At 45.7% G+C, this 12,838-nt stretch overlaps 1 protein-coding gene across 1 annotated transcript in view; it reads left to right on the top strand.

Annotated features, from left to right (window-relative positions):
- The window catches only part of col4a3 (collagen, type IV, alpha 3), a gene marked incomplete at its 5' end in the record, with an annotated part of 27,546 nt that extends 19,241 nt beyond the window's left edge, over positions 1-8,305 (top strand). Inside the window, 18 exons of the mRNA XM_015050940.1 lie at positions 519-617; positions 718-807; positions 914-1,050; positions 1,728-1,854; positions 1,927-2,007; positions 2,830-2,931; positions 3,005-3,052; positions 3,126-3,314; positions 3,390-3,520; positions 3,604-3,676; positions 4,320-4,391; positions 4,820-4,945; positions 5,019-5,117; positions 5,259-5,477; positions 6,052-6,223; positions 6,358-6,472; positions 6,591-6,766; positions 7,666-8,305. Coding sequence (XP_014906426.1) covers positions 519-617; positions 718-807; positions 914-1,050; positions 1,728-1,854; positions 1,927-2,007; positions 2,830-2,931; positions 3,005-3,052; positions 3,126-3,314; positions 3,390-3,520; positions 3,604-3,676; positions 4,320-4,391; positions 4,820-4,945; positions 5,019-5,117; positions 5,259-5,477; positions 6,052-6,223; positions 6,358-6,472; positions 6,591-6,766; positions 7,666-7,750 — 2,141 coding nt within the window. The remainder of the gene's footprint in view (positions 1-518; positions 618-717; positions 808-913; positions 1,051-1,727; positions 1,855-1,926; positions 2,008-2,829; positions 2,932-3,004; positions 3,053-3,125; positions 3,315-3,389; positions 3,521-3,603; positions 3,677-4,319; positions 4,392-4,819; positions 4,946-5,018; positions 5,118-5,258; positions 5,478-6,051; positions 6,224-6,357; positions 6,473-6,590; positions 6,767-7,665) is intronic.
- Positions 8,306-12,838: the final 4,533 nt, after the last annotated feature.

The raw sequence follows: 12,838 nt of genomic DNA, 5'->3' as shown, positions 1-12,838 counted from the left end.
CACCAGACCCAGATGAGTGAGTCAATAATCAACCAACCAGCTGCAGCTTCTGGACCAGCAGGGTTCTGGACCAGCTGGATTCTGGACCAGCAGGGTTCTGGACCAGCAGGGTTCTGGGTCGTTGGTCTGTCAGTCTGACCTGCTGCAGGAATCAAAGCCACTAAACGCCTGGATGAGTTTCTCTGGTCAGAGACTTTAGTCTCTGGTTCTGAAATGTTCTGCAGCTGATAGAAGAACCACTGAGGAACCGGCTTCATGTGGCTCTGAAGGTTCAGGTCAGAGGTCAGAGGTCAGCCTGATCTCTGGTTTCTACCTGGAGTAACTGAATCTGTTCTGACTCTAGATTTATAACTCTACATGGTTCCTCTTTGGGTTCAGAGATAATAACTTGGGTTATGATGAGTTTGGTCACGAATCTCCATTGACTGATTAGAAGAAATACATTAGCAGCTCATAAAGATCCCTGAGATCTGTTTCTGGAGTATTAATTCTCTGTTTACTTCCTGATTCTTGTTCAGGACCCAGAGGTCTCACTGGGGAACAAGGAGAAGGAGGCCCCCCAGGGAACCGAGGGCCAAGGGGCATGGATGGAAAACCTGGAGGGCCGGGGCCGCCAGGTAAACATTTGGCTGCGCTGTGTGGACTGAGCGAAGCAGTGGAGGTCGTTTCCCTGGTTTTATTGAAGATAATGAAATGTTTCATGTCTCTGGGTGTCAGGACGTCCTGGAGATCCAGGTAGAGATGGAGAGAGAGGTCCTTGTGGTTACACTGGACCCCCCGGGGACAAGGGACGCACTGGCAGACCAGGTAAACGTTTATGCCACCAAAGATCCGACAGCAGGAAATAAGTCAGAAATGACAACGAACTCCAGGATAACTGCGTCAGTTTCAGCTCCTCCGATGTTTTCTTCAGGTGATCCAGGTGAAAAAGGTGCAAAGGGAACCAATGGGGTCCCTGGTTCAGATGGAGGGCCAGGGAACCCCGGAGATAAGGGACTTAAAGGAGAAGCAGGTTTTGGACGGGGAGGTAAAGGCTGTAAAGGAATGAAGGTACAGCACAGAAAAACACCCACTGTGTCCCGTACATGACATTTGATCCGGTTCTGGTGGATTGGTCCAAACACAAAGCCAACCCGGACCCGGCTGCAAGATCAGCACTTAGTTCTGTTCTGTCCGTCGCCTGGTACCTTCAACGGTTTACAGCAAACAACCAAGCATACGCTGACTGCGAACGTCGATCCATCCAAACTATATTTAATAAACAAAAATCAGTTGTTCTACAAAAATGTCAGACTGATCCGCCGCTCTCTGACCAAACAAAAACCGAACGTCTCATTGGATTTATTCTACGTAGAAACAGATTCTGAAATAAACCCTGTTTCCCTCAATAATAAAAAACTAAATTATCCGGTGAAAAGTCAAAGCGACAATGTCGGGGCCAAAGTGATCCACAAAAGAGAAGGAAAGGTCTGACCGGGTCTCTGCAGTCGGATCCGATTACAGAACAAAGCCTTTTGGTTCCTGCATGGACGGAGAGGGAACAGTCAAAGTAACGTTCTCCTGTGTTGATGCTGCTGGATGATTTCCAGTTCTAGAACCAAAGTCCAGGTTCTGTGAATATACTTTATTAATGCTTAATAAAGTATATTCATTCATTCATTCATTCATTCATTCATTCATTCATTCATTCATTCATTCATTAATTCCTGTTCTTATTTTTCCCACAGGGGATTCCTGGACCTCCAGGACCTTCAGGTCCAAAAGGAGCAGGAGGACCAGCTGGAGTCCCTGGCCCTCCGGGGCCCTCCGGTCCTTGTGGACCTGTGGGACCCAAAGGGCCGCCTGGATCCAAAGGTCTGGCTCGTCGCATCATCGTTTCTCCTCTCAGTTTTAAATCTGGAATGAAAACGTTTCTTTTGTCTGCAGGTTCTCCTGGTAGAGCCGGGGAGAAAGGTTTGGACGGCCCTCCTGGGAACTGTGGCCCTCCAGGGCCTCCTGGAAGTCCAGGTACACCAGAGCCGCTTTACCGGCAGCTTTAAACTCACTGGCTGCGTTTCCATTAAATAAGTAAAGATTAAAATCTCACATGAATGTTTGTTCATGTGATAAATCATTAAAACGCCGCCATCAGACTGTTGTCCTGTTGTCTTCTTCGTCATTTCTAGCAGTAGCAACATCCGGCTGTCGGTCATGTGACTTCTGAGATAAAAACAAATGTTTCTATTGCAGTTTTATGAAATATTAATCTCAATACGGCTGAAAAACCACTTCATCCCAGCAGCAAAACGTTTTACTGAAAAACAACTTTATGAAAATCCATTGAAGCTGCAGGTTGTAACTTTTAAAAATATATATTTTTACATATTTATTGACGCTGTAAGCAGATAATCTGGAAAAAATCCTCTGCATTCTCCAAGTGCTAATTAGAAAACAACCAATCAGTACAAGGAGGCGGGTATTAGTGCTGTCAGTCATCCTCTGTGTGGCGCTGCTCATCCCTCCTTGCTGTCTGCTAAGCTGCAGCTAGCATAGCCTGTTGTGAACGCTCAGGCCTGTAACAGTGAGTTGTTTCTCCACAATTAGCACATTTAGCAGCGCGTACATCAGGATGATTGTTGGTGCTAAGCCCCGCCTCCTGGTTCTGATTGGTTGTTTTTGGTGCAGTAGCAACTCAAACTTCTCACACATTATCTAACAAACTGTAACAACATGGAGACATTTTTCATCAGTTACATTCTGAAGCTTTAACCAGATTTAATTCCATTTTGCACGTTTCCTTGGTGAATGAAGTCCAGCAGCTTTAAGCCTCTGTCCGACCTTCGTCTCCAGGATGCCAGGGGTCTCCTGGAGCGCCTGGTCCACCAGGACCCAAAGGAAACCAGGGCCGGGACGGGATCCCCGGGCCTGACGGAGAGAAAGGAGATATGGGCTGTAAGAGTCAATAAAGACGTACGAACCAAAACGCTGCCCGTGAACCTTCACTGATCTACTTCTTCATCTCCAGCATGTCTACCTGGACCTAATGGGCCGGCAGGAGAAAGAGGTCCCCCTGGTAAGGCTTTGGTTTAATTCTGGTTGGGGTGGGTTCAGAAGGACGCAGTAACTCTGCCACCCTCCTCTTCCAGGATGTGTGGGGGACAGGGGCCCGCCGGGATGCTGTGGGCCTCCTGGACCCCCTGGGCCTGAAGGAGACCCGGGTTACAAAGGTGCTGTGGGCCCCCCAGGGCCTCCTGGTAGTGCTGGGAAGAAAGGGGGCGAGTGCATCGATGGGACGAAGGGATATAGAGGATTTCCTGGACCTAAAGGACCGAAAGGTGGAGAGCTTAGTCTGTTTGACAGCTGGATTCATCTCTGAATTAAATAAAACGATAAAATCTGTCACTGTGCAGGCCCTAAGGGTCCGCCCGGTCCGCCTGGTCCGCCAGGCCCTGGTTACAAAGGCCATAAAGGCATTAAAGGAGAACTGGGTCCCCCAGGACCTCCGGGACCAACCGGTGACCCCGGTCCTTGTGGACCTCCTGTGAGTCCCGCCTACAGGGGAAGTTGAGAGAAAAACAAACTGAAACTTGAATGAAGTGTCATAGTTACTTGTTTTGCCTTCAGGGTCCTTGCGGGCCGCCTGGATATCCTGGAGAGAAAGGCTGCAGAGGACCGATTGGACCAAAAGGTCAAATCGGTAAGAACCGCGGACCGACGGGGAGCAGCCTGATCGTTTTCAGTTTGTCTTCCTGTTTGTTTATGAGTCTACAAATTCACAGCTGATCTCATCTGAAGCCACTTTACAGAACAGAAAGATCTGATTCCATAAATATGTCAGATCAACACAAATAAGATTCCCATGAAGTTTGACCAGTTATGATAAAAAGCAGGAGAGCTTAGTCTCCACAATGATGCTAAACTATCATTGTATTTAGCAGAAGCTAACATAAATCACTAAGCTGAATCAGGTTGACAGCCAACATGTCAGTAGCATGCTACATCGTAGCATCTCGCTCTCAGGTTTGTTACAGAAACGTTTTATTTGAGCTTCAGGAAGAGACTCTTAAGAACCGACTTTTCATTTGTGGTTTCAGTTCATAGTTGTTACTTTTTGCCAACTCTGTTGCTGATTCTGGCCTAACTTGGTCGGGAAGCAGACAGGACTGTAGACCGACAGCAATGCATTCTGGGTAAAGAGTATTTGGGAGAAATGTGGCTTCAGAACTAAATTGGGTCAAACTAATTTCATGATCTGATCTGTGAGCTGTAACTCATTGATGTTTGGTCAAAGTTAAATACGATCTTACTGACCTCAAAGCACCCCCTTGTGTGTGTTTCAGGTATGGAAGGGGAGAAAGGACCGCCAGGTAACCCCGGCCCAGATGGACCACCAGGACGAACCGGGAACCCAGGTGAGAGGAAGCAGGCAGACCTGAGACAGGCCAGCTGTTGGATCAGCTCTGATTAACCCAATCCTGCCCTAATCCTGCCCCAGTACTGCCCTAATCCTGCCCCAGTACTGCCCTAATCCTGCCCCAGTATTGCCCTAATCCTGTCCCAGTATTGCCCTAATCCTGCCCCAGTACTACCCTAATCCTGCCCCAGTATTGCCCTAATCCTGCCCCAGTATTGCCCTAATCCTGCCCTAATCCTGCCCCAGTACTGCCCTAATCCTGCCCCAGTATTGCCCTAATCCTGCCCCAGTACTGCCCTAATCCTGCCCCAGTACTGCCCTAATCCTGCCCCAGTATTGCCCTAATCCTGCCCCAGTACTGCCCTAATCCTGCCCCAGTACTGCCCTAATCCTGCCTTAACGTTGCCCTCCTGCTGCCCCTTGCAGGACCAAATGGGAAGGACTCATATTTTTCTGTGTGGTCGGAACCAGGAGACCCAGGTGAAGAAGGAGCTCTAAGCCAAGTGGGAGGAATCGGATCCCCGGGTTTCCCTGGACTGAGGGGAGCTGATGGTCAGTCATGTTGCCATGGTTACTGCTGAAACACCTGAACCTCTTTCCTGACGTGACGTTTTCCTGGTTCCAGGTTCAAAAGGCTCACTTGGAGCACCGGGTTGGACGGGAATACCTGGGCGTGATGGACTGAGAGGAGAGGATGGAGAGAGAGGACGAATCGGTCGGAAAGGTATGAAAACATCTGACTCGTCCTAAAATCACCATGGCAACAAGTTAAACGTCAACAGAGTCGATCTGTCTGGTCCGTCTGGAGGCTCAGAGTTTCTGCATGTTGAGTTCAGATGAAGTCCAACCATCTGCTTGGTTCCAGGTGCGAACGGAGAGCGTGGCAGACCGGGAGCCAAGGGTCCTCCAGGTGAGCCAGGTGAGCCAGGCAGCGGCTCGCCGCCCCGGAGGAACGGCTTCCTGTTCAGCAGACACAGCCAGGACAGCGCCGCCCCGGCCTGCCCGGCCCAGTCCACGCTCATATTCAGAGGATACTCGCTGCTCTTCATCAACGGCTACAGCCGCGCTCACGGACAGGACCTGGGTAGGTCACAGAGGTCACAGAGGTCACAGAGGTCACAGCCTACCTCAGACATACAGATCACAAGCCTCCATGTCCATCCAAGCAGACGCAGCGTTCTGCGACGCTGTAGAGCCACACTAGGAAAAACTAAAATACAAACTTCAGGATAAACTATCAGTTCGGCTTTATTCTTTTATTATTATGACTTTATTATAGTTTCATACTCTGTTCTGGTCATTTTACTACTTTTTTCTCATGACTTTTTTCTGTAATATTATGACTGTTCTCTAAATTATTTTTATGTTCTGATGTTTTTTCTCAGTTGGTGACGTTTTTTTCTCTTACAGCTTCATTCTTGTAATTTTACCACAGTGGTAAAATTACACTTTTTTACAGGGAAAAAGTAAATATGAGAGTTAAAATATTACTCTCATAATATTTTGACTTTAGTCTCCCTATATTATGTCTTAATTCTCATAATTTTACTACTCTTTGATGTAATATCATTTAATTCTCGTCCATCTTTATTCTGTTAATAGTTTTATCCTGATGATTTGTTTCTGGCCGTATCGCCGCGGCGACGGTCTCCCTGCAGGAACGGTCGGCAGCTGCCTGCAGCGTTTCAGCACCGCTCCCTTCCTGATCTGTGAGGTTGGAGAGGAATGTCGATACGCTGAGAGGAACGACTATTCCTACTGGCTGTCCAACATCAGGAGCCCGCCAAACCAGACCAGCCCAGAGGCGGCGCTGGAGTCCAAGATCAGCAAGTAGCGTCAGCAAACCTCCTGATTCAGATCTGAACACCAGAAAACAATATTTTTAGCTTCATGAAGAAGAAACCAGCAGACTGAGGATGAAGGTGAGGTGTTCCACCTGGTTCAGGTGTGTTTCTGGGTTTCAGGTGTTCGGTGTGTGAGTCTGAAGCCAACGTGATCGCCATCCACAGCCAGACCAGCGCCGTCCCGCCCTGCCCTGCGGACTGGCAGTCGCTCTGGACCGGATTCTCCTTTGTGATGGTCAGTGGGACGTTTCCCTTAGAGCTGCTGAGTCCAGAACTGCAACGTTTAGACCTCAGATCACCTGAATCTGAGTTCCCCTGTTAAAGCGCGCTGCGTTCACGTCTTCTGTGTTCAGGAGACGGGTGTAGGCGCCGAGGGCTCGGGGCAGCCTCTGGTTTCTCCCGGATCCTGCCTGGAAAACTTCCAAGGAATGCCGTTCATGGAGTGCAGCGGCAGCTCAGGAACCTGCAAGTACGACAACAGCCTGTACAGCTACTGGCTGGCTGCTCTGGACCCTGACAACATGTTCAGGTAAACCTCCATTCACCTGCTGACAACATGCTAACCGCTACACGACTCGCTGTTGTCCTCAGACTCACAGGTTTAACACGACATCATCAGAGTGGATTTATGATGCATAAATCACTGCTAATAATCTGACAGATGTTGGTTTCTTCTCCCATCAAACGAACCGTTTATGTTCAGAAGATCAAAGGTTGTGCAGCAAATGCTTCAGCTGTTAATGAATCGAGGTGTAAAGCCACAGACCTGGGTTTACTTTGACATAAGGATGAAGTACAAAGTCATTCATCTCTAAGCGTGACATTTCATAAGTAAGTTAGTAAAACTTTATTTTTAAAGTTTAAAATCACAAAACATTTCAAAAGAGTCAACAGTGTATAAAACCCAAGATAAGTTAATAAAAATCAGATTTTATAACCTACCTGTGTTCAGAGGTCCTACATGATGACGAAGATTTCTCCAAGTCAATAGAATATTCTTAAGTTGCTCTCTAAAATAATCCGGCGGTGAGCTGCATCAACGTCGGAGTCGTGTGTAAAACTTGGCAGCAGCATTTTGAACAAAGACATTCTTCTCCACTAACTGAAAAACAATTAATAAAATACTTTCAAATCAAATTAAAACCAAACTGTATGTGCAGCTATATTACTGAAATAAATAATCTGAGGTAAAATTAGGAATAAATAATATTAATAATCCATAAAAACAGGTCAGCTGCTTCAGTCGGACCCAAACGACCAGGAGAGACTCAGAAGCTCCAGAACTGAGCCGAGTTTAAATGAATAAACATTCAGATAAACCGTCAGCCGCACTGAAACCTTTCAGCCTGCAGTTTCCCTGAAGGCCAGCAGGTGGCAGCATTCTCTGTGGAACCAGCACCTGAGGTCTGATTGTGTTTGGATCTGCAGGAGGCCCAGCAGCTGGATCCTTCCAGGGAACAACCCAGACAACATCAGCCGCTGCAGAGTCTGCATGAAGATCATGCAGATGTGACCTTTGACCTCTGACCTCTGAGGGTCAGAGGACAGGTCGGTCCAACAGCACATCTGTCCCCCAGTACTCCTGTCCTCTGAGGCAGTCAGACATGAGCAGAACCAGAACCGGTTATGGCGCCGCTGCGGTGACGTTTGGTTCTGAGCAGGAAGACGTCGCGTTGCCAGGTTGGTGAAGAGCCGCAGCCGGTTCACAAACTCCTCCTGTTGGGTTTGTGTCATGTTTCTTATCAGCAACCTAACCTGAGAAAACTTCAGGATGAGAGTTTAGTTTATGAAGAGGCAGCAGAGAGCGGCCTGAAGCTAACCGCATCAGCCAATCAGAGACCAGCCTGAAGCTAACCGCATCAGCCAATCAGAGGCCAGCTGGTCTCTGCTGCAGCACCAAGCTAGCCTAAAGTCACAAACTGGTTGAACATTTTGGGACCTCCTGGTTGATAGAAAGTCCAGGTCCAGGCCCAGAGCATCATACTGCCACCACCATGTCTGGCTGTTTTCTGTGAGATTTGCTGCTGTTTTGGTGTTTTTATGGAACTTTTTCCAGACTAAAGCTACATTCACACAGCAGGTTTAGATTTTTTTAGCTGAAATCTGATTTTTTTTCTGTTGTCGTTCATTTTACTAATTAAATGTGATCAGATTTCTGGTTGAATGTTCTCCGACCCCAAAGAACAACGTAGCCGCTACCCAGTAGCGTTCTGTGTTTGGCACTAAAGATGGCCACAACCATGCATGGATGGTTCTTAAAGAGGCAATATCATATAAAATCTAATTTTTTTTTTATCTTTCTGTCATGTCATAATTTTATTCCCTCATGAAAAACAAACCTGGAGTGTTGCTTTGATTCTTTAATGTTTGAGAAATCCTTTAATTTCCATGGCAACCATTCAACTGCAGAACCCCTGGACGGACCTAGCCCCGCCTCCAAGACACAGCTCCTCCCCCACTCAACTCCTCCAGACTAGCCAGCAGCAATTAGCAAACAGCTGGTGGACCTGCAGAGCTGCTGCTCAGAGCAACGCTGGTAAAAACGTTAATGGGATGACTTCCTGGAGGCGGAGCTTTAGACAGAACAGGAGTTTTTTTAAGAGACAGAGACCCATTTTCAAAGTCTGGACATAAAATTTATTTTCAGTCATATTTGATCTATAGAAAATTTCTGAAGGAAACCAGTTGTTATATGAAGCAGTGAGTTCACTGATTCACAATGCTTTCATTTTCAGGCATTGTTTATGTCCAGATTCACCATCTGGCTTCTTCTGCTGCTGAATTATGACGTGGTAACGATGGAAAAGTCGGATAAAATGTGACACGACTTTTGAAAACTATCAGAGACGATTGAATTCCACATGTAGAAGAGGAACAGATTGGATTTTATTGGGGGCGAAAAGACGGAAAGCCTGATATGATTGCAGTCACCTGCTGTGTGAACGCAGCTTTAATGAACGTAACTTTAACCCTTGTACGAAGAAATGGGGTCCAACCGACCCCACACATGTGAAATTTGTATCATTTGCCTCAGTCCTCGCACACATTAATGAACACGGCTTTAATGAACGCAACTTTAATGAACGCAACTTTAATGAACGCAACTTTAATGAACGTAACTTTAATGAACACAGCTTTAATGAACGTAACTTTAATGAACGTAACTTTAATGAACATAACTTTAATGAACGCAGCTTTAATGAACGCAGTGCCTTGTTAGGTTTTTCTGCATACTTCATGTTGTCATTGAGGTTCTGTTCAGGTTAAGACTTTAAAATGGTGACATGTTGCATTAAACAGTTCAGTGCGGTTTCCCTGAAGTAACCAAACATTTTCAACAACAAACTGTCTGTGGCTGACATCATGCTCACATCTGATTGGCTGAGAGGACAAGAAGTCTGGAAACTGAGGTCTGCAGTTGGACGATATGAAATGTGCTGTGGGATTCATTACATTTTTATTGTTATTATTATTGCCACTGTCATATATCCACTCAAAGTGGCTGTTACAACTGTAGATAAATCCATAAATGTATTTGAATCAGAACATGTGTTATGTTTAAATGTTTTGTTGTTGTTTTATCATCTAAGCAGAAATGGACCCAAAGCATAGAAAACATTTATGGACTCAACATGAACACGTAGAAAACATGGAGCTCTGTTTTCTCCAGTAGACAGTGACCTTTTTGTAAAACTAATTAGCTGTTTCTGAGGTTTTAAATCCAACAGAACTGTTAAGTATCATCTTTAAAGATGGCTGACCTCAGCGTGACGCTCTCATTCAGTCCAGAATGGTTCATTAGTCTGATTATCTATGGAGGAATTTCACTGCCATAAGTTGAGAGCACACATTTTCAGTCTGAAAGCAGGATTTCATCTTTGTTCTTAAAACTTGTCATGCTTGCGCTCAAAACTTCTCTTTCAAATATTCTCTGTGCTCTCTCAAATCTTTGTGCTCACACTCAGATTTTCTCCTCAGGCTCAAAACTTCTCTCGACACGGATTAACTCTCCACTTGTAAACCTCGCTGCTCGCTTGTCAATTCTTTTCTGCTCTCTCTCAAAGCAAAGAAGTACTGTTGCCTAGCAACGTCTTAGTTTCCGTGCTTCAGGCTTCTGTCTGTTGGTTCAGTTCATCCTCATGTAAATGTGTTTGATCTTGTTTCTCTTTGTTTTATTAAAATTGCTCCATCAATCGTCTTCTATGATATTCACCTGGTCTACTTTCTTCCACCTGAGAAATTATATCCATACATAAAATTCAGATTGTTATGTAAATTAGTTTTATTTTCCCTCCTGATGGTCCAGTCGACCCGGTTATACTGGAACCAGAACTCCATCATCTGCTCCACCTCCAGCTGCTGTGGTTCTGAGTCAAATCAACCTGTTCCCCTCCTGGCCTGTGGGGGCGCTGCACCAAGAACCACTGAAGGAAATGACAGGAAACCTCTGAAGACACTGAGAGCAACTTCCTTCTTCACCAGATGGAAACAAGATGGAGGATTTTAGCGGTTGGAGGATTTCTCTTTAGGCTGAAGACCAGGATACATTTCTGCTGCTAGCGCTAGGCTAACACGTTATGTTTGGCTGTATTTACCCAGAATGCCCTGTGCTGTAGTCCACTTCCTGCTTTTGCAGCGGCCTCCGGTCCGCTTGGCGTTCACATATCAAATGGGAACAGAGTTCACTTCAACCAAACCCAGCCTGAGCTGTGGAGGACCAGAGGTCAGAGGTCAGAGGTTGATTAGCATTCACACCTCACCAACTGGACTGGACTTTATGGGCAAACAGACTGGAGTTCATGTAAAGAGAGTAAACAGGGCTGGAGGAAATGGATGTTCAGTGTAAGAAGTTTCTTTCTAAAAAACTCAGCAGAGCAGCTTTTGGCTTGCAGCATTCAGTCCTTCTGACCAGCAGGGGGCGACAGTGGAGAGGAAAAACTCCCTGTTAAAAGGAAGAAACCTGCAGCAGAACCAGGGTGAACAGCCATTTGGAGGTTTAATAATAATAACACCTTTTATTTGTAGGCGCCTTTCTTGACACTCGAGGCCACCTTACATAATTTAACATTAAAAAAAAACACACAAAATTGAAATACATGGTAAAAAGTAAAGTACAAAATGACTAAAAGACCTTAAAAAATGAACCGCAGCGTTCACTCTTACCGGAAGCGATGAAGTATGAATGAATGGATGAATGGATGAATGGTTTGAGAAAACAGACAAAAAGAAACTGAAGCCGTATAAAATGCAACTGCTGCGATTTGAAAACTACCGGATCGGACTTGGTTCCACATCTGGAAGTGGAACTGACCAGATGTTTTTGGGGTGGAAACATTGGAATCGGATTTCTGTGACTACAGGGGAAAGTCGGTGCAGATCGCCTGTGTTGACGTAGCCCAATGCTAGCCGAAGGCGGAGCCATTTCTGGTCATTCTGAGCCGGTTTTCTGCCTCACCAGGTGTCGGACATGGAGTCGTAAACAGCAGCACCGTCACACGAAGATGAAACTGGTTTGACTCTTGGACACCCCTCCTCTGGGTATCGTCCTGTTGACGCCGCCACAAACCAAATCCACCTGAACGTCTCACCACGCCAACATGGGAATGAAAAATAAACTTTTTTACACTTTTCAGATTAGAGTAGCTTTACTTTAATAAATTTACATTACAAAAAAGAAAACAAATTAAAACAGTATATTACAAACCAATAATTTATCAATAATTCAGGCTGATCATCGCTGCCCGCTCGTCTCATTAAAAGCTTCTGCTGCGTTTTGGCTCAGCTGAACGTTTCAACGCTGAAGGAATAAATCCTGGCCGGTTTTCAAACGGGATGTTTCTGATTGTTGAACCTTCTTGTGGTGACGGGATGAGAAAACAGAAAACCTGGTGGAGCTTCTGCCTCATCGAGGAGAATCTGAAACTTTCTGGTTTCGTCTGAATGTCAGAATTTCCTTCTGCTTCTCTTTACAGCAAATTAAACTTCACATTTTATTATTTTAATAATCTGCATGTCGGAGTGACTCAGAGTCTGAAACATCTGCACGCATCACAGCGAGGAGCGGTGATGTCATCGCTCTCCCATCAAGCTTCCATGTCTCTGTGTGTGTGTGTGTGTGTGTGTGTGTGTGTGCGTGTGTGTGTGAGTGTGTGTGTGTGTGTGTGTGTGTGTGTTGATGCCAGCGGGTCCCTAGTGACGGCAGCTCGCTGCTAATGTGTCACCACGGCAACCACCTGCTGTTAATGTGCTGTTTATTAGCAGAGATGATGAAGACACTGGAGACAGAAATGTTTGACGACTTTACGATCTCTGGCAGGAATCTGTTCAGTCATCGATCAATAAACAATAAAATCCGTTTTCAAACAAAAACTGTTTGTTTTTTTTAAATCAGACTCGGTAAGGAGAAGTTTTAGATCACAGATCTGTTTTATATGAAACCTACAGAAAAGTTTAGCTTAGCGTTATCAGCCGTAATGAATCTAAAACTCATTTTCATTTGGAATAGATGCAGTTGAACTGAGTTCATTTTCTGAATTGTTGCAGAATCAATAAAAATAGTTTGAATTGAAAGTCTGGCAGGTTTGCTGGTCCAGTTGCAGAC

Source organism: Poecilia latipinna, unplaced genomic scaffold, assembly GCF_001443285.1.
Source record: "Poecilia latipinna isolate Pla-1442-1.1 unplaced genomic scaffold, P_latipinna-1.0 Scaffold1019, whole genome shotgun sequence".
Lineage (NCBI taxonomy): Eukaryota > Metazoa > Chordata > Actinopteri > Cyprinodontiformes > Poeciliidae > Poecilia > Poecilia latipinna.
Note: the sequence above shows the minus strand (reverse complement) of the source record. Positions and strands in the feature narration are given on the sequence as shown.